Source organism: Myotis daubentonii, chromosome 16, assembly GCF_963259705.1.
Source record: "Myotis daubentonii chromosome 16, mMyoDau2.1, whole genome shotgun sequence".
Taxonomy (NCBI): Eukaryota; Metazoa; Chordata; class Mammalia; order Chiroptera; family Vespertilionidae; genus Myotis; species Myotis daubentonii.
In genome coordinates this window covers 45,995,000-46,012,041 of record NC_081855.1, presented here as the reverse complement: position 1 = coordinate 46,012,041, position 17,042 = coordinate 45,995,000, and the positions used below count along the sequence as shown (strand labels likewise).

Genomic DNA, 17,042 nt, shown 5'->3' with positions numbered 1-17,042 from the left:
TGGAGGTGCTTGGTCTGGGGATGAGACTGGGGAGCAGGCGCCCTCGTGTGCTGTGGAGGAAGCTGTCCCCTAGTCTCTTGCACCTACTAGTTGCCAGGGCCTGGACCAGGCCCAGGGATGAAAAGGTGAGATCCTCGTTCACCCCAAAGGCGAAGGGCCCTCCGCTGGGCCTCAGGGAGGAAGAGAGGTTCAGGGGGGAGGGGATGTCCATGCTGAGTCGTGAGGGGTGAGTGGAAGTTTGCCTGATGGCCGAGGGCAGGAAGGGAACTCTGGGCAGAGGGCACAGCTTGGGCAAAGGTGTGCAGACTGAGGAAGAGGGTATCCGATTAGAAGGCAGCAGAGCGAGGCTGGGCAGAAGCGGGGTCCTGTGTGTGTGTGTGTGTGTGTGTGTGTGTGTGTGTGTGTGTTGTCGGGGGGGAGGTGAGAGGCAGGATGGTCGGGTACAGGAAAGGCTGAAGGCCAGCAGCAGCTGGAGCCCAGTGCAGGGGGAGCATTACGGTGTTGGGGGGCACTGTGGTTGTCAGGTTGGGGGTAGAAAACATGCTCTGGCCCCCGGGAGGGGCCGATTGAGGGAACCTTGTCATGTGACGAGGGTGTCCATCCTAGAAACAGTCCCTGCTCCGCGTGGGGAGGGGGAGGGCTGCAGCTGCTCTGGGACACCTCCCTGTCCCTCCCCCACCCGCCTCCCGCTCCTGTCTCTGTCACTCACAGGCCGGCCAGGCCGGGGCAGCCATGGCGGCAGCGCTGGTCTGGATTCCGCTCCTTGCTGGCAAGTCGGGGCCTTCAGGGAGAGGCCGGGATGAGGGGAGGACGCAGAGGCAGTTCCTCGGGGAGGGCTCGCGGGGCGAGGCGGGGTCGGGCGGACGTCGGGGTGTTGATGTTGTTGCTGGTGGGGGAATCCAGGGATCTGGGGCTAGGAGCTGGGCCGGGGACGCAGGCTCTGGTGGCCCTGAGGGGTGGGTGTCCTCGGCCGGCTGCGTGGGCCTGAGAGCGCAGGTCCCGAGAGTCGTGGGCCCTTTAATGGCTGACGGGCCGGCTTCTTCCTAGGCTCGGGCTAAATTTGGCCCTGGAGGGTGTGGGGCCTGCTGGATCCCCTTTGCTCAGCTCCCATTAGCCGCTAGCGGGGGCCCTGATCCCCTGCATGTTAGGGGAGGTGGGTGAGGGCCCCAGAAGGCCCACCCTCCTCCTGCAAAGGCTCCCCCCTCTCCCCCACCCCTCCAGGCCCCTGGACCTTCAGCATGGGGTTCTCTTCTAAGTTCTCTTACCACACTCACGCCCCACCCCTCCCAGCCACACAGCCTCTGCCACTGTGACCCCCACCGGGGCCTCGGGGGAGGAGTGGGGAGCTCCCTGAGTTCACACCGGCCTCAGCCCCGGTCTCCGCACCTGGGAGCCAGTGGAGGAGCCCTCTCCTCTCACGCGCTTCCCCTGGTGGGGAGGGGAGCAGATCCCGTGTCCTCGACCCAGGCTCAGGCCAGTTTGGGGCTGTGGGTCCCCGCAGGTCTCCTGGCAGGGCTGGGGCGCCTCGAGGCCCAGCAGACCACCCTGCAGCCGGCCGTGGGCCGCCTCTTCGTGCACACCTTGGCCCGGGAACCCGCCCTGCGCCTCCCTGAGCACGTGGGTGAGAGGAGCCTCCTGCACCTGGGGCGGGTGGGGGTGCCTGGCCCAGGGCTGGTGAAGGCTCCTGTCACAGCCCAATCCCTTCCTTCCCTCCCGCCAGCTGTCCCACCCGCTGTCCCCGTCACCTACCACGCCCACCTCCAGGGACACCCAGACCTGCCTCGGTGGCTCCGCTATACCCAGCGCAGCCCCCGCCACCCCGGCTTCCTCTACGGGAGCCCCACCCCAGAAGACCGCGGACGCCAGGTCATTGAGGTACCCGCAGGGCCCGTGGGCGGTGCCACGTCCACATCGTTCGCATGCCTCTGACTGGGTAACAGCGCGGTCCTTTCCCGCCAGGCCCCAGCTGCACCGCTTCTCTCCCCTCACCCACCGCTCTGGCCGCTTCCCCACCCCCTGCAGGTCGTGGCCTACAACCGGGACAGCTTCGACACCACCCAGCAGAGGCTAGTGCTCTTGATCGGGGACCCAGAAGGTACCACCTACCCCGCCCGCCCCCCACCCCCCAACACCAGTCTTGGGGGATCTCTCCTGGGAGAGGGTGTGTGGAAGGAAAGACTTGGAGAGAAGTGGGGAGCAGGGCGTCCTGGGAAGCCTTGGGGGTTGTATCCTTGGCTGCTCTGCTGGCCTCAGTCTGTGGGGTTGGGGAAGGGCGTTGGGGGCCTGTGATGTACGGGGGGGGGGGGTGCGAAGGAGGAAGGAAGGAGTCTGAGGAGATCGAGGGAGGAGCTTGGGTGGGGAGGCTTGGGAAGGATCTGTGCAGGGCTGGGTGCAGCCTGAGGTGCCAACCTGGCCCTTCCAGGCCCCCTGCTGCCATACCAGGCTGAGTTCCTGGTGCGCAGCCATGACGTGGAGGAAGTGCTGCCCTCAACCCCTGCCAGCCGCTTCCTCACAGCCTTGGGGGGCCTCTGGGAGCCAGCAGAGCTCCAGCTGCTCAACATCACCTCCGCCTTGGACCGTGGGGGCCGTGTCCCCCTTCCCATCGAGGGCCGCAAGGAAGGGTAGGCATGTGACCCCGGAGGGCTTCCTGGAGGAGGAGGCACTTTGCCTCCCATCTGGGTGGTAGGCATAGAACATGGGTCTCCCTAATTTCCAGGCGGGGCTTTACCCACCTTTGCACCCACCCCCTCAGCACGGTTCTATGTAGTTTCCCCATAAACATCTTTGCCAGACGCATCTGGCCACAAGCATTTTTGCTGCAAACATTTCTCCTGCATAACTAACTATCCATGAGGGAATTTCACCATAAAAGATAAGAGAATGAAAAATAAAAGAGGGATATTAAAAAGGAAATAAAGAAACATGAACATTTATAACAAATAAAAGACTTCATTGCAAAAAATGAAAATAACATTGTTTTTGGAGTCTTTGTTCATAGGATTATGAATTTTTTTTTTTTTTGCTTGATGACTAGTCTTGCTCAGCATCACATTTTTTTGTTCACTAAAATTTCTTCCTTAATTAGGAGAGGTATCAGTTTCCAACTGGAGAATCGATCATTAATGCTCTTGAGGACTTGTGAGTTAGAGGCTGCCCCTTCTATTTGTGTAGCTTGGTAAACTGTTGGTTTTGACAGGTGGGAAGGAGGATTATATTCACCAAAGGATTTGCAAACTGAGATGTGATCATTTTCTAGCAGAGCGCGGCGCCTGGCTTTACACGCACCTTGGCAATCTGGCTCTGCTGGTAGCTGCTGTCCTCCACTATTTTCAGATCGACATGGCTACGTGAGGGTTCAGATTTGTATAAAAATAGGAGTCCTGGGAGAACTTTGTCAATGGAGAAAGGAAACCAAACTGACAAAATACATTAAGTCCGCTAGAGTAAACCAGACGGCCCAACAGTCCAAGGGCCTTACGGTCAATGGGTTATGCAGAGAGCAGGCGCGTGGCCAAGATGTTTACGAGGAACCTTTGGACACGCCTCACCAGGCCCATCCACACCTCCCAGCTCCACTCCACTGGCCACTTCCCTCTGGCCACACCCTCCGCTCCCTCCTGCCCCTCCTGCACCCAGACCCTGGTTATCTGGAACTCCAGCTTCCTGTGCCCATGAGGACATAAAAGGCCCACCCTTTTAAAGGACATTCATGGAGGGATAAGCCCCCAGAAGCCTGGACCGCTCTGTGTACTCTCACCATAACCCGGCTTTCAGGGTGGCCTTGTGACCCCCGCATCTCCAGTGCTCGGTGACACCCTCCCAATTTGCTGACGGTGGCTTCTGTCTGCGTCCAGGGTGTACATCAAGGTGGGCTCCGCCTCACCCTTCTCCACCTGCCTGAAGATGGTGGCGTCTCCCGACAGCCATGCTCGCTGTGCCCAGGGCCAGCCTCCGCTTCTGTCCTGCTATGACACCTTGGCACCTCACTTCCGAGTTGACTGGTGCAACGTGTCCCTGGTGAGGGGGGACCCTGGCTCGGGGGGAGGGGGGAGGAAGGGGCATGGCCCCCATGATAGTCTGCTCCCTGCCCCTACCCATCCCAGTCTCTCTGTTCCATTTTTTTTCTCTGATTATCTGCCTCCTTTCCTCTTTCTCTCTCACACACACACACACACACACACACACACACACACACACACACACACACACACACACTTCCACTTTCTACCAAAAGAGGGCGGCAGAGTCCATAACCCAGAGATCTCTGGCTCCTGACGTCCCCAAATAACTCCCACAATGCAGCTCCGCACCAAGGGCCTCTGTGTGACCGCTGTCTGCTTCCTTGTAAGGCAGCGGTTCTCAACCTGCCTGATGCCGCGACCCTTTAGTACAGCTCCTCAAGTTATGGCAACCCCCAACCATAAAATTGTTTTCGTTGCTACTTCATCTCTGTAATGTTGCTACTGTGACGAATCGTCATGTAAATATCTGATATGCAGGATGTATTTTCATTGTTACAAATTGAACATAATTAAAGCATAGTGATGAATCACAAAAACAATATGTAATTATATATGTGTTTTCCGATGGTCTTAGGTGACCCCTGTGAAAGGGTCGTTCGACCCCCATAGGGGTCGCGACCCACAGGTTGAGAACCGCTGTTCTAAGGTGTCCCCGAGTAAATCTGCCTGGTGAGGAGCAGGGAGTTCTCACTCACCACTGCTCTCTGGGTGTTGAGGTATCTCAGGTCCCTGGCCTACTCCGTCCCTGTGAATTGACCAACAGCGCAGCCAGGGACGGTGATCAGCAGCATTCCTGAGCCCTTGCTATGTGCTGGACACTACATTCAACCAGTTGTATTCTTACTGCCACCCCAGGAGACAGGCACCACTGCTAGCAACCCGACTTTACAGGTTGGGGAGCTGCTGCCCCTACAGGGAAGTCATCTCAGCCAAGCACTTGTCTGAGTCAGGATGCAAACCCAGGCAGTCGGACCCTGGAGTGTACTCTAACCATTGTGCGGCCCTGCCTCTCTGAGAATCTCTCTCCTGGCTCCTAGTTCAGTGCCTGTCCTGCTGGGTCACCAGAGCTGCCCCTTCCTGTGGTCGGATGGGGCAGTAGATAGTGGCGCCCCGGGATCACTGCCCTGCTCCCCCGGGCAGTCTCTGAGTCCATCCAGCTGCTCCCGGGTCAGAGCTGGGCTCTCTGAACAGGTGGATAAGTCAGTGCCAGAGCCCGCAGACGAGGTGCCCACCCCAGGCGATGGGATCCTGGAACGTGACCCCTTCTTCTGCCCACCCACCGAGGCCATGGCCCGAGACTTCCTGACCGATGCACTGGTCACCCTCCTGGTGCCCCTGCTGGTGGCCCTGCTGCTCACCCTGCTGCTGGCCTACGTCATGTGCTGCCGGAGGGAGGGACGGTGAGTGTGGGGGCAGGGGGCAGGTTGTGGGACTCCTGTGGCACCTGTACTCTGTGGGGACCCAGACCCTCAGGGAGTGAGGTACTCAGACAGGAAGGGAGAGGGGGCCCCTTTCTAGGTCCTGCCTGGCACTGGGAGGGGGTTGTGGACAACAGTTAACCCCTCCCCCTGCTTTTCCACAGGCTGAAGAGAGACCTGGCCACCTCTGAGTGAGTAAGGGAAAGCGGGGGGCTGGGTGGGAGTCCCCTACCCTGTCAAGCTGGACCCTTCCACCTCCATGAGCAGTATAGACAAACCAGATCATTCTGAGAGGAGGGGGCCACCCTGGCCTCTGAAGTCCAGCCCTGGCTGGCTGGACGCTGGGCCTGACCTGGCCTGGGCTCGCCTTTGATAGTTTTGGTCTCCATGGAACTGTCTAATGTGGGATTGGACGGGGAGGGGACCTGGAGAAGCAGCTGAGAGACCTTCAGCACACTCACACTCACTCATACTCACACCCACTCACACCCATACCCCCACACTCACACCCACACTCACTCACACCCATACCCCTACACTCACACTCACACTCACACCCACACCCACTCACACTCACACCCACATTCATACCACACTCATACCCATACCCCTACACTCACACTCACACCCACACTCACACCCACACTCACACCCACACTCACACCACACTCACACCCACCCACACCCGCACTCACACCCACACCCACACACACCCACACCCACACCCACACTCACACCCACACCCACACTCACACCCACACTCACACTCACACTCTCACACACACCCACACTCACTTCACTCTGAGTCAGACACTTGGGCTTCAGGCCGGATTCTGCCACACAATTACTGTGACGCGTTCTGGCCTTGGTTGCTCTGCTATGGTTGGACTAACTAATGTTCGTGGATGCTTTCCATTCCCCCAGCCCTTCCCAAATCCACCTCACCCTCATTTTGCCCAGGTTTCCCCCAACCTTGGCCTTAACCCCTCCTCCAGGCCCCAGCCCACTCCCTTGAACCCCAAAGATTCCAGGAGGCAGGTGTTAAATAAGGCTCCTTTTATTCCCACTCTCTGAGCCGTCGCGGGCCTGGCCCCTCTGTTTGCTTGCGGGGCCTGCCTCCTTAGGTGCGGGGGCATTTGGCCACCCTGCGAGCCCCCTTGATTAGCTGCTTGGGTCCCTGCTTGGAACTCAGTAGAAACCTGCGCCCGGCCCGTGGCTTCCCCGGCTGTCGGCGCTGCCTCTGCTGCCCTGGCCTCTTGGCGTCGGGCTTGAAGCTGGAGGTGTGCTTCTTGCCCATGCGGAAGGAGCCCGAGGCCCCCTTGCTGGTCACCTGCCGGAGCAGGCCCTTGTCCACCAGCCCCTTGAGCACTTTCTTGAATCGCCAGTCGTTGCGGGCCATGTTGTAGCCCGTGGTGATGAGCGCCTTCTTCAGGGTGGCCAGGGACACGCGGCTGCGCCCCTTGTCCGCCATGACCTCCAGGATCACCTTGGAGATGCTGGGCTTCTTGTGGACTTGGGGGCAGGCGTGGTGCCCCGTCTCGCTCCTGCTAGGAACTCCGGACACACTGGCCTGCGGGCCCGCACTCAGGCCGCTGTTTGAGGCCAACGGCGTGGTGGAGGGTGGCATCGCAGTGTCTTTCTGCATCTCTTCCTGGGGTGGGTGAAGGGCACTGGGCGCGAGGACCTCCAGGATGGCGGCTAGAAATCTCCACTGGGTGGCTCCTTGGTGGCTGAGGTGTGTCCCAGCTCTGTTCCCGTCAGAGGCTTCCTCCGAGGGCTCTGGCCCAAGCCTTCCCTGGGTGGACAGGAGGAGGACCAAGGATGGTCACCCACGGCTGGGCTCAGCAGACTTGTGCCTCTGGCGCAGGGGGTGGTCAGGTTATTTCTGTAGTGACCTCAGAGGGACATTGTGAGGCCACCAGCATCCTGTGAGGGTCACAGTGGCCCCATTGTTCCCTCCTGGGAGGGGCAGACAGGAGATGCCGGACAGTGGGGGCATCTGACTTGCCAGGTACTCTGGGAAGAAGGGCTGTAGACTCACGCGTGTATACATGTGTATGTGTGAGTGCCAGCAAATTTCAGGGTATCCTGAGCCCCCAGTTAAAAAAAGTCTTTTTATTGATCTTGAGAGAGAGAGAGGAAGGGAGAGAAACATTGATTTGTTGTTCAACTTATTTGTGCATTCATTGGTTGATTCTTGCATGTGCCCTGACTGGGGATCGAACCCCCAACCTTGGCATGTTGGGATGATACTCTAACCAACTGAGCACCTGGCCAGGGCTGAGCCCCCAGTTTTAAACCCACCATTTTGACCCCACCATCTCAGCCCATTGATCAACTCCCTCTACAAAGCAATGAACAGGCTTTTTTCTCTCTCCCTATTTCCCTTTTTATTTGATAGAAGTTTCCCCATGGAGATCAGTGATTTTCTATGTCCATTTTACAAGGGAGATTTTATTCCTCGGTTTCCTTTGGCCTCTGCCATCGTGACTGTAGACATTCTCTTCTGAGCAGCTATTTCCGCCGCGTCCTGCGTTCGCCGGGCCAGGGTTGTAGCTCTGATGGTGTCAGGACAACCCGCCTCCACCAGTTTTGAATCAGTAACTGATGTACCGTGTGCGATATTAGCCCTTGTGGGTTTGGACTTTCTGTTGATTTATTTCTACAAAATCCTTTTTCCCCTCTTGTTCGGTCACCACCATTTTTCAGATTTTCCTCAAATTGTGATTCTGCTGCTCGCTTTTCACTATGACACTGGTCGGAAAGGCCTGCAGTCTCGGCGACCCTCTCCTGTGGTCCATGTGGTGGAGAGAGTGTGTGTGTGTGTGTGTGTGTGTGTGTGTGAGTGTGTGAGTGTGAGTGTGTGAGTGTGAGTGTGTGTGTGTGAGTGTGGGGGTGTGTGAGTGTGTGTGTGTGTGAGTGTGTGTGTGTGAGTGCGTGAGTGTGAGTGTGTGAGTGTGAGTGTGTGTGTGTGTGAGTGTGGGGGTGTGTGAGTGTGTGTGTGTGTGTGTGTGTGTGTGTGTGAGTGTGTGAGTGTGAGTGTGTGTGTGTGAGTGTGGGGGTGTGTGAGTGTGTGTGTGTGTGAGTGTGTGTGTGTGAGTGCGTGTGTGTGTGTGAGTGTGTGTGTGAGTGTGTGAGTGTGTGTGAGTGGGTGTGTGTGTGTGAAGCCTGCCCCTTTGTCCCTTCACCTGCCCCCGTGCTGATGTGAAAGGGCTGTGGGGACAGGCACCTCGGCTCTGGCTCTGGCTCCTGCTCTGGAAAAACATCCCCAGAGCATTTTCCCACCTGTGTGTGTTGCCAGAGTAATGAGACCCAGATGTGGGGCTGGGAGTGGGGAGGGGGCCCATGACCGAAGGCCCTTCCCCCACGGGGTCACTACCTGCCGCTGCCTCCCGCCCTCAGCACCCATACCCTCCTTGCTCCCTTTCCCCCTCAGCCTCCCCTTGCCTGGGAATGGAAAATTGTGTTTTGGACAGTTCCGCTTGCCAAATTCCAGACTCAAGAGCTCATTGTGACCCTCCCCTAGCCTTCGAGGGTGACTCCACCTCCTCCCTGCGGCCAGACAGCACTGTGTCCTACTCCCCCCTCCCCGCCCCCCGCCCCCCAGGAGTGCGCCCCTTCAGCAGGAAGCTGGGCGTCCTTCCTGGAGTCTAATCTGCAGGCTCCAGCTGGAGTCTGAGTCTGTGTCCACTAATCGAGGCTCGGACACGAATGGGGATCACGTGTCCTCCCCCAGTTGATCCGTAACCCAATGGCAGGTAGGGTTGCTTTCCCCTTACGTGGGACCCCGCCCCTTTAAGGAAACCAGTTCTTACTGTTGGTAATGAAAAGTCCGGGCTGTCTGTCTGACCTGGCAACCAGGTGGCCTGGGAAAATGTCTCCAGGCTGGGCCCCCAAGTGTGGGTGGGTTTGTGTAGAAGGAATTGGAACCATCCCTCCGCTGAAGGCCAAGCTCACCAGGCCTCCCTGCATGGAGGCCAGGTGGGCTTACCGAATACAGTAACACCAGGGATAGCAGCAGCAGCGGAAGGCTCCCCATAACCGCAGCTGCCACTGGCTCCATGCTGGCCAGGACGCATTCCCAGTTTTTCCTGTATTAACTCATTTAATTCATACAGCAGTTCGCCTTGCCGTGAGGAAACGGCGGCCCAGAGAGGTTAAGTCACTTGCACACGGTCACGCAGCCAGTAAGCAGTGGAACCCAAACCCAAAGCAAAGAAGTGCTGCCCCATTTCTCAGAATGAACTAAAGCTTGCCCCTCGATGGCAGAAAGCAAGCCCATGGGAACGTCAAATGAGAATGAGGCTGAGACTTCTGAGGGGAACTGGAGCGAGGGCTCGGGAAGGACTTCCCCAGGGTGTGGCCATCAGTCCACTCGGGCCTGTGGAGGGTGGAGCCTGGCGCAGGCCTCTAGGAGCCTTGGTTTGAAGCAAAGAGAGGGAGACAAATTCAGAGTCTGGAGCTCAACAGTCCTGGGGGCTGACTGGGGGGCGGGTGAGGGGGGTCAAGGTACAAAGGGAGAGGAGTTCAGGTCTGAGCAACCAAAAGGTGACTCAGCGAGGCCTGGCAGGACTTGGGGAAACAGCTTGGACGAAAGCCAGGGGGTGGGAAAAAGGGGAGGGTATAGGTCTGCCAGCCTGGGGCGGGGCTGGGGAGGGGCGGAGAATTGGATGTTCAGTGGTGGGAGAGAGTATTAGGGGAGGGAGCTGAGTGGTGGAGGGAGCCGAGTGGTAGAGGGCCATCTATATATATAAAAGCTTAAGCAACTGTTCCATCGACCGTTTCCTATGATGGGCACTGGCCACCAGGGGGCAGACGCTCAACGCACAGGCATGGGAACATGGCACAGACTGATGAATCTTTGAGGGAAGGGGGGATGGGGAAGGGCGGGAAGAGAGTAACTAAAGACTTTATATGCATACTAGAGGCCCATTGCACGGATTCGTGCACTGGTGGGTCCCTTGGGGATCAGGCCAAAACTGTCAATCCGACATCCCCCGGATTGCGAGAGGGCACAGGCCAGGCCAAGGGACCCCACCAGTGCACGAATCCGTGCGTGGGGCCTCTAGTTAGAATATAAAAACAGGAAAGAAAGCCCAGGAAATGCTGGCCTCTGGAAATATATATCCACTGTGGTGTCCACTCATATCCTATCATCTTTAGAGCTCCTACCACCTGCCAGACACTTTTCTAAACACTCATTTAATCCCGCAGCAGTCCTAGGAGGTAGCTCTATCATTAGCCCCATTTTACAGTTGAGGAAACTGAGACACAGAGTGGTGAAGCAACTTGTGGAGGACATGCAGCTTTGAATCCAGGCTGCCTACACCCAGAGCCCCTGCCTCGGTCACAGGCCACGGAGCTGGCGCCACAGAACGTCTTGTTTGTCCTCCCTCCGCCCATCGCGTGTGTGAGGCTCCCCCACACAACAAGAGGGAAGGCTGCAGGGTGGCTCAGAGGCAGTGTCAGGCTGGGCCCCAAAGTCGGGGGGCTGACTCCCAGGCTGATGACTCCGCCGGTCCTGTGCCCCAGCATCCAGATGCTCCACCACTTCACCATCCGTGAGAACACGGAGGAGCTGCGGCAGATGGCAGCGAGGCGAGCGGTGCCCAGGCCCCTCTCCACCCAGCCCATGTTCAACGTGCGCACAGGCCAGCACGAGCCCATGTTCAACGTGCGCACAGGCCAGCAGCTGCCTCCCCAGGTGGACAGCGCCCAGGTGCCCCTCATCCTGGACCAGCGCTGAGGGCCCGCCCAGGTGGGTCCAGCAGGGCAGTGCCAGCCTCATTTTTCTGGGAACAAGATGGCCTTTGTGTCAAGGTTGGGGCGGGTGGAGGGGGGTGGAGGAGGTCAAGGGAGGGACACACAGACCAGCAGTGAGGGGTTGCTCAGCAGTGCGGGGTCCAGGCCCCCCAATGCCAAGCACTCGTGGTCAGAGTGTCAGGGTGGGGAAGGCAGGAGAACCAGGGCCTGGACCTCACAACCCCCACTCTCTCCCCCCTCTACTGTTCCAGCTCCAGCCTCGGCCTTGTCCTCCCTTCGGCCCCGACTCACAGAGCAGCCGCCACCCAGGGCCACATCCTTCCTCTTGATTCTGGCTCCCGGTCAGACGGCCTCCAGGCTTGGAACAGCAGAGGGAGGGGGGGGGAGCAGGTGAGGGTGTCTGGGGTCAGGACACCCAGAATAAATACCTGCAGCTCTGCCCATCTACCGCTGCCCATGCCTTCTTCTCAGCAGCCTCCCTGTGCCCCTCGTTGCCTTGGGGCTGATGGCTTAGGACCAAGTGGGGCCGCCCCTGTCTGATGGTGGGGCTCCTGGTCGAGGATTCCTGAGGAGGGCCAAGTCTCTGAACCTGCTCCGGTGTTCAGAAACAGATGGGCAAGGGCCCCCACATTGTCCCTGGAAGGGCCCCCAAAGTGTCCTACTCCTTTCTCTCTCTCCCCAGAATCCCTACCTTCAAAATATGCCCCGAATCCATCCCCTTCTCACGGCCTCCACTTGCCAGTCCTGCACCAGAGTCTCTCTCCCGGACCCTGAAACAGCCTCCCCTCGTCCTCCCTGCCCCCTCCCTGCCCCACCTGTCTCGTCTCCAACAGCAGCCAAGCCCATCCTTTAACAGGAAAAATCGGGGGTCTTGCCCTGTGCTCGCACCTCTGACCTGTCCACCTCTCAGACCTCGGCACCCCACCCTCTTCACTCACCGGCCCCAGCCACACTGCCTCCTAACACACTCATTTTAGGCCCCGGCCTCTGCGATTCCCTCTGCCAGGAACCCAGTCCCCCCAGTGCACACAGCTACCTCCTCACTGCAATGTCAGATCCTCAGAGTGGCCCACCCCTCCTCTGAGAGCCCCCTCCGGCCCAGCCTCGGGGTGGCAGAGCTGTTCTGTGGGTGTCTTGCTGGGGTCCTCGATCCAGGAGGGCAGGATGCTGTGTGCCCCTAGGGGGCACAGAGCCTGCACACAGTAGGCACTCTGGAAAGATGCTCTGAAGGAATGAATGCAGGTCTGGGTTGCTCAGAGCTGGGCAAGGCCATCTCCAACGTTTCTATCATCGTGTTCTGGTCCCCTCCCTGCTGGGCACCCCATACCCTCAGTTAGTTAATCCCACAGGCACCGGCGGGGGCCGGCGGGGGCTCAATGTCGGCACTGTGTGTGCTCAATAGACGTCTGTCTTTGGGGGTTCACCCCCCAGCACGTGGGTTCTCTGGCGAGCAGGTGCCTCTGATTTCTCATTCACAATTTCCTCCTTTTCCCGGGGCCCCTCATTTGGCCAAACCAGGAGCTGCACGGAATCTGCTCAGACCGGAGCCGCCGGCCTGGGGCGGCTCGTCCTTGAATCCTCCCCCTGGAGGAGGGGGTCCCTCTGTGCTCCCACCTCGGGCCTCGGGCTCCTCCTGTGCCCGCCAGGACAGGACGGGAGGAGCTCAAGGCCAGCCCCTCACTGCCCTCTGCTTCCTGCTCTGCCTTGGACCTTGGCAGCGCCTTCTTCCCTGCTCAGCTCCAAGGAGCACACGGGAGCCTGGCTGCCGGCCTGGGAGGAAGTGGCCCAGACAAGTAGCTGGGAGGATGGCGTGACTACACAGGACATCGAGCTGTGCCTGGTCACACTCGCGCGCGCGCCCAGCCTTCCCTGGCGGCACAGGGGAGGGCACGGCACACTCGGCACCCCTATACTCACTGGGGGGTAGGATTCCACTGGGCGGTCAGTCCTGCCCCTCCCCCCCCCCACAGCCGAGGACACACAGCCACAGTGTCCCCACCATCTCCACCAGGAGACTCCACCTCACGCCTTGCTCCACCCTCGGCTCCTGCCATCCCTCAGCTGGCACTGCCCACGTGGCCCAGGGAGTGGCCTCCACCTTCACCCTAACAGAGCCCCACATGTGGCCTGACTCTAGACATTTCCTCACTGCCTCTCCGCCAGACACGGGACAGGGGCACCGCCCACGGTGGGCCCAGCCTTCACCTGCACACACTTCATTTCACCAGAGCCCCCTTGGCCTGCTTGTTGGGGTTCAGGGTCAGATGGAGCTCTAACACCTAGTTTACTCACAGACATTGATCGCGGCTGCCTCGGGCCCTTGTGAGGATTTGGGAGGGCCCGACGAGTGCCCGGCACCTGGCGGCTCCCAAGCATGGAGACCTTATTACATACAAGTGCTCACGCAATCACCCCAAAACCAGAGGTCCGTGGGGTCTCCCTGCCCCCTAAGCTCCAAGTGAAGTGGGCTCAGTTTCTGTTCTGCACCCTGTGAAGAGTTCAAGCTCTCCCCGTGAGTGGGGGTCGGAGGCTGAAACCCTGCCGCTCTGGGGCCTGGTCGGCTGCCCGCGCTGCGCCGTCTGGTGGGGCAGCTGCTGGCCCCCCGAGGCCGCCGGGCATTTCAAATGTGTCCCGTCCAAGTTGAGACGGGCATCACGTGTAATGGAAATGGCAGCACTGGGGGGTATATTGGTTCAGTAAAGTCTATGCATACAATGAACGTCACCTGTTTCTTTTTATAGTTTTATTATGGCCGCTGGGACATTAAAACTACTTAACGTGGCTCACGTTATATTTTGATCGGGCAGCGTGGGTTTCATGGCTCGTCCTTATCTCCACTCCAGATTGACCCAAACCCAGAACTCAGCCCCTTCCCTTGCCTGCTCCAGGCCCACTCACACCAGGCCTCTGTGCCTGCATCAGTTTTCCCAAGCCTCAGCGAGCGGGCAGGGCTCCCCACGGCAGTGAAGTCGCCGAAAACTTGATTACGTGGCCGCCTTATTCTAAGGAATGTGCTTTGCTCGCCGCTCCATCCCATCTTTCTCTTCCTCCCTCTGTCTTATGCTGAGAAAACCCCACCTTCTCCAACCCGCATGCACCGCACTCACCTCCCCCGCAGCCGCACTCACCTCCCCGCAGCCGCACTCACCTCCCCGCAGCCGTGGAGATCTCCGTGTGCGTGAAGGTCCGATTGCCCTCCGAGACAGAGGCGCCTTCTCCCAGGGTCTTGCCTCCTGCTCCGTGGGCATTGCCTAGCCTACCTTCGTTCCCTCCGGGGCACACACCAGGAAGGGGACACAGAGACACAGCCGCTCACGAGCCCTAGCGACCCACTGGCCCCAGGACTTCAGGACATGGTCATTCCCCTCCCCCCCCCCCCCCCCCCGCCCAGCCCCTCCTAATTTCCCCCACACTCCTCCCTGCTCCGCCCGCCCCATTCATCCTCATCACACAGGCGGGCCCTCCCAGGCCCTGTCATGCCCACGCACACACGCACACATCCCCAAGGCTAGACCCAGGCCTTCTCGGCTCATACAGGGCCTCCTGCCACCGTGTGCGGGGAGAGCTGTCCCCACATTTACAGACCCCTCACCCATTCCCAACACACGCGCACACGTGCAAGGCCCCTGTGAACACAGACGCACTTGCTCCTCGGTGGGTGGGCACCCAGAGAGGGAGACATTCTCACCCACACAGTGTGGCTGGTTGGACCCCTCTCACTCCCACCGCCTCCCACTCACGGCCGCCTCGCAGCCTCCTCCTTGGGCGGGGGTGGGGGGGTGGGGGGTCTCAGCTTTGAGAGCAGCCCCACGCTCTCCCATCCCACGCTCTCCACACGCCCCCCACCTGAGGCTCCCACACTCCAGCTAGGAACCCCTCCCAGCTCCCCTACTCTAAACCTCACCCAGCTCCGTCCAGGAAGGCCTGGGAGGCGCCTGGGAGGCTGAGGGTTAAGGAGCTGGGGAAAAGGGAGGGGAAACCCACCACATTTCGGTCACAGAAAATCCTGCCGGCAGATGGGCTCACCTCACCAAGGGGACCCAGGATTCTGAGAGCAGGAAAAAAATAAAACATCCAAACAAAGCCGCCTTCTTTTCTAGAATTTTCCATCTGGATCTGACTGAGAGGTCATCCACAGGATCATGGCCCATCTCCTCACAGAGAAGCAAAAGGCGAGTCCCTCGGAGCAGCCCTGGGGACAGGGCCGGTGCCACCACGCGGGGGGCAGCAGGGTCTGGGGGAGCCGGTCCGCGCGGCTGTATTTAGGGCAGCCGTGATGTCAGCGGGAAGGAGGGCTGGAGTTGGGGATATGGTACAATGGCCCCTTTGTCCCCCTCCTCTCCTGCACACGCACTGAAACCACATTCTGGCCTCACACCACGTGATGCAGACACGGAGCTGCACAGCTGGGCACCGCCACCCCCATAGCCCTGATGTCCCGTGTCCCCTCCGGTGCCCTCGCTGGGACACGTGCACACGCACACACACTCATGCACCTGTGGGTGGATTTGCATACATGTGGTGAGAGGTGTATTCACTCCTTGCCTAATGGCCATGGGTAGCTGCTAAAATTAATGACTAAAACTAATGACAATTTAAAATTGAGTTGCTCAGCTGCACTACCCACATGTCTGGTGCTCCAAAGCCATGCGTGGCTACGCTGCCTGCTCCCACGTCTGGGCTGGCTGGCTTGCTCCTCCTCTCACACTTGCTCTCTCGAGTTCCGGAAGGCACACAGCTCCACACTCTCACCTAGAAGGCCCGTGTCCCTCTCCTCCTCTCTCTTTAGTCTTTCCATATCCACGCACAGCCTTGTGCCAGCCCCGCAGCTGAGCGCCCGGCCTCCGGCCTCCTGCCTCCGTCAGCTGCTCCTGGCCTGGAGGGAGGAAGGGTGAAGACAGGGCAGCGCACAATGACAGCACTGCCTGGTACTGAGGCGAGGATGAGTTTGTGGACAGGGAGGGCTCTGAAAAGTCAGAGGGGGCAAACTTGGCTGGGGCGGGCAGGAGGACGAGGGGACATGAGACATTTGAGCATGGCTGGGGGGGGGGAGTGGGTGGGGGTGAGCAAAAGTAGACATAAAGGAAGTCGCATAAAGAAAGGCCTGGCCCTGGGAAGTGGGGTGCATGTGCGGGAATTTCAATCACCCGCTCTGGCTGGTGTGCCAGTGTGGGCAGGGGAGGGCACAGGGAGAATGCCCAGGTGCATAGCGGCCAGGTAGAGCCTTGGATGCCAGGCTCAGGATGCTTCTGGAGCCCCCAGGGGGCAGGTGGGGAAGGGGTGAGACTGCCCAGGGCCCCAGGGGCCAGAGGTCCAGGTAGATGGGGGTTACCTAGGCAGGTGCCAGCAGGCCACCGATTGATCAATCCATCACCACGGCACCAGGTAATTTGCATATGACTAAGCCCTCCTTGTCATGCCACAGTTTCTTACCCTCTCTAGACTAATTCCCTGTCTACACTGTCCTGATTGTGTTAGAAGTGCTGATGATGAATTATTCAAGGCCATAATGAATGGCCATGACTACTTAATGAGGATCGCAGGCTTCTCCATCTTTCCAGAGGCCGGTGGGAGGAACACGGAAGTTTAGGCCTAAGACCTTGGGTGGGAGGTGGGGGCAACTGTAACCGTCTCCAGGCCTCTGGGCGCCTGGTCTGCTCCGGACTTCGGACTCTCTGGATCCTGTGTTCCCACTGACTGCGCGCTGTCTCCCTTCCCCCTTGGGGGCCTCAGGGTCTCAGGCAGGCAGGGCTGTGGGCAGCAGAGGGGAAGGGAAAAGGGAGGGGAGGAAGAAGCAAGAGGAAGAGGCAAGGATTTTAAAAGGATAAGGAATGGGCAG

The 17,042-nt window shown here is 59.3% G+C and overlaps 1 protein-coding gene across 1 annotated transcript; it reads left to right on the top strand.

The window, feature by feature from the left end:
- Window positions 1–646: 646 nt before the first annotated feature.
- Window positions 647–11,646, top strand: SGCA (sarcoglycan alpha). Its single transcript, XM_059670659.1, has 10 exons — window positions 647–769; window positions 1,502–1,621; window positions 1,721–1,875; window positions 2,023–2,095; window positions 2,423–2,621; window positions 3,855–4,017; window positions 5,214–5,422; window positions 5,605–5,631; window positions 10,973–11,198; window positions 11,455–11,646. The coding sequence occupies exons 1-9, from the start codon at window positions 733–735 to the stop codon at window positions 11,184–11,186; spliced, it is 1,197 nt and encodes a 398-aa protein (XP_059526642.1). The 5' UTR covers window positions 647–732; the 3' UTR covers window positions 11,187–11,198; window positions 11,455–11,646.
- The last annotated feature ends 5,396 nt before the right edge of the window (window positions 11,647–17,042 follow it).

Excerpts from the sequence above, each read along its gene's own strand:
- SGCA (XM_059670659.1), top strand. The coding sequence starts at position 733 with ATGGCGGCAGCGCTGGTCTGGATTCCGCTCCTTGCTG. Across the intron at positions 4,018-5,213 it reads ACTGGTGCAACGTGTCCCTG|GTGGATAAGTCAGTGCCAGA; the intron begins GTGAGGGGGGAC and ends CTCTCTGAACAG. Across the intron at positions 5,423-5,604 it reads TGCTGCCGGAGGGAGGGACG|GCTGAAGAGAGACCTGGCCA; the intron begins GTGAGTGTGGGG and ends GCTTTTCCACAG.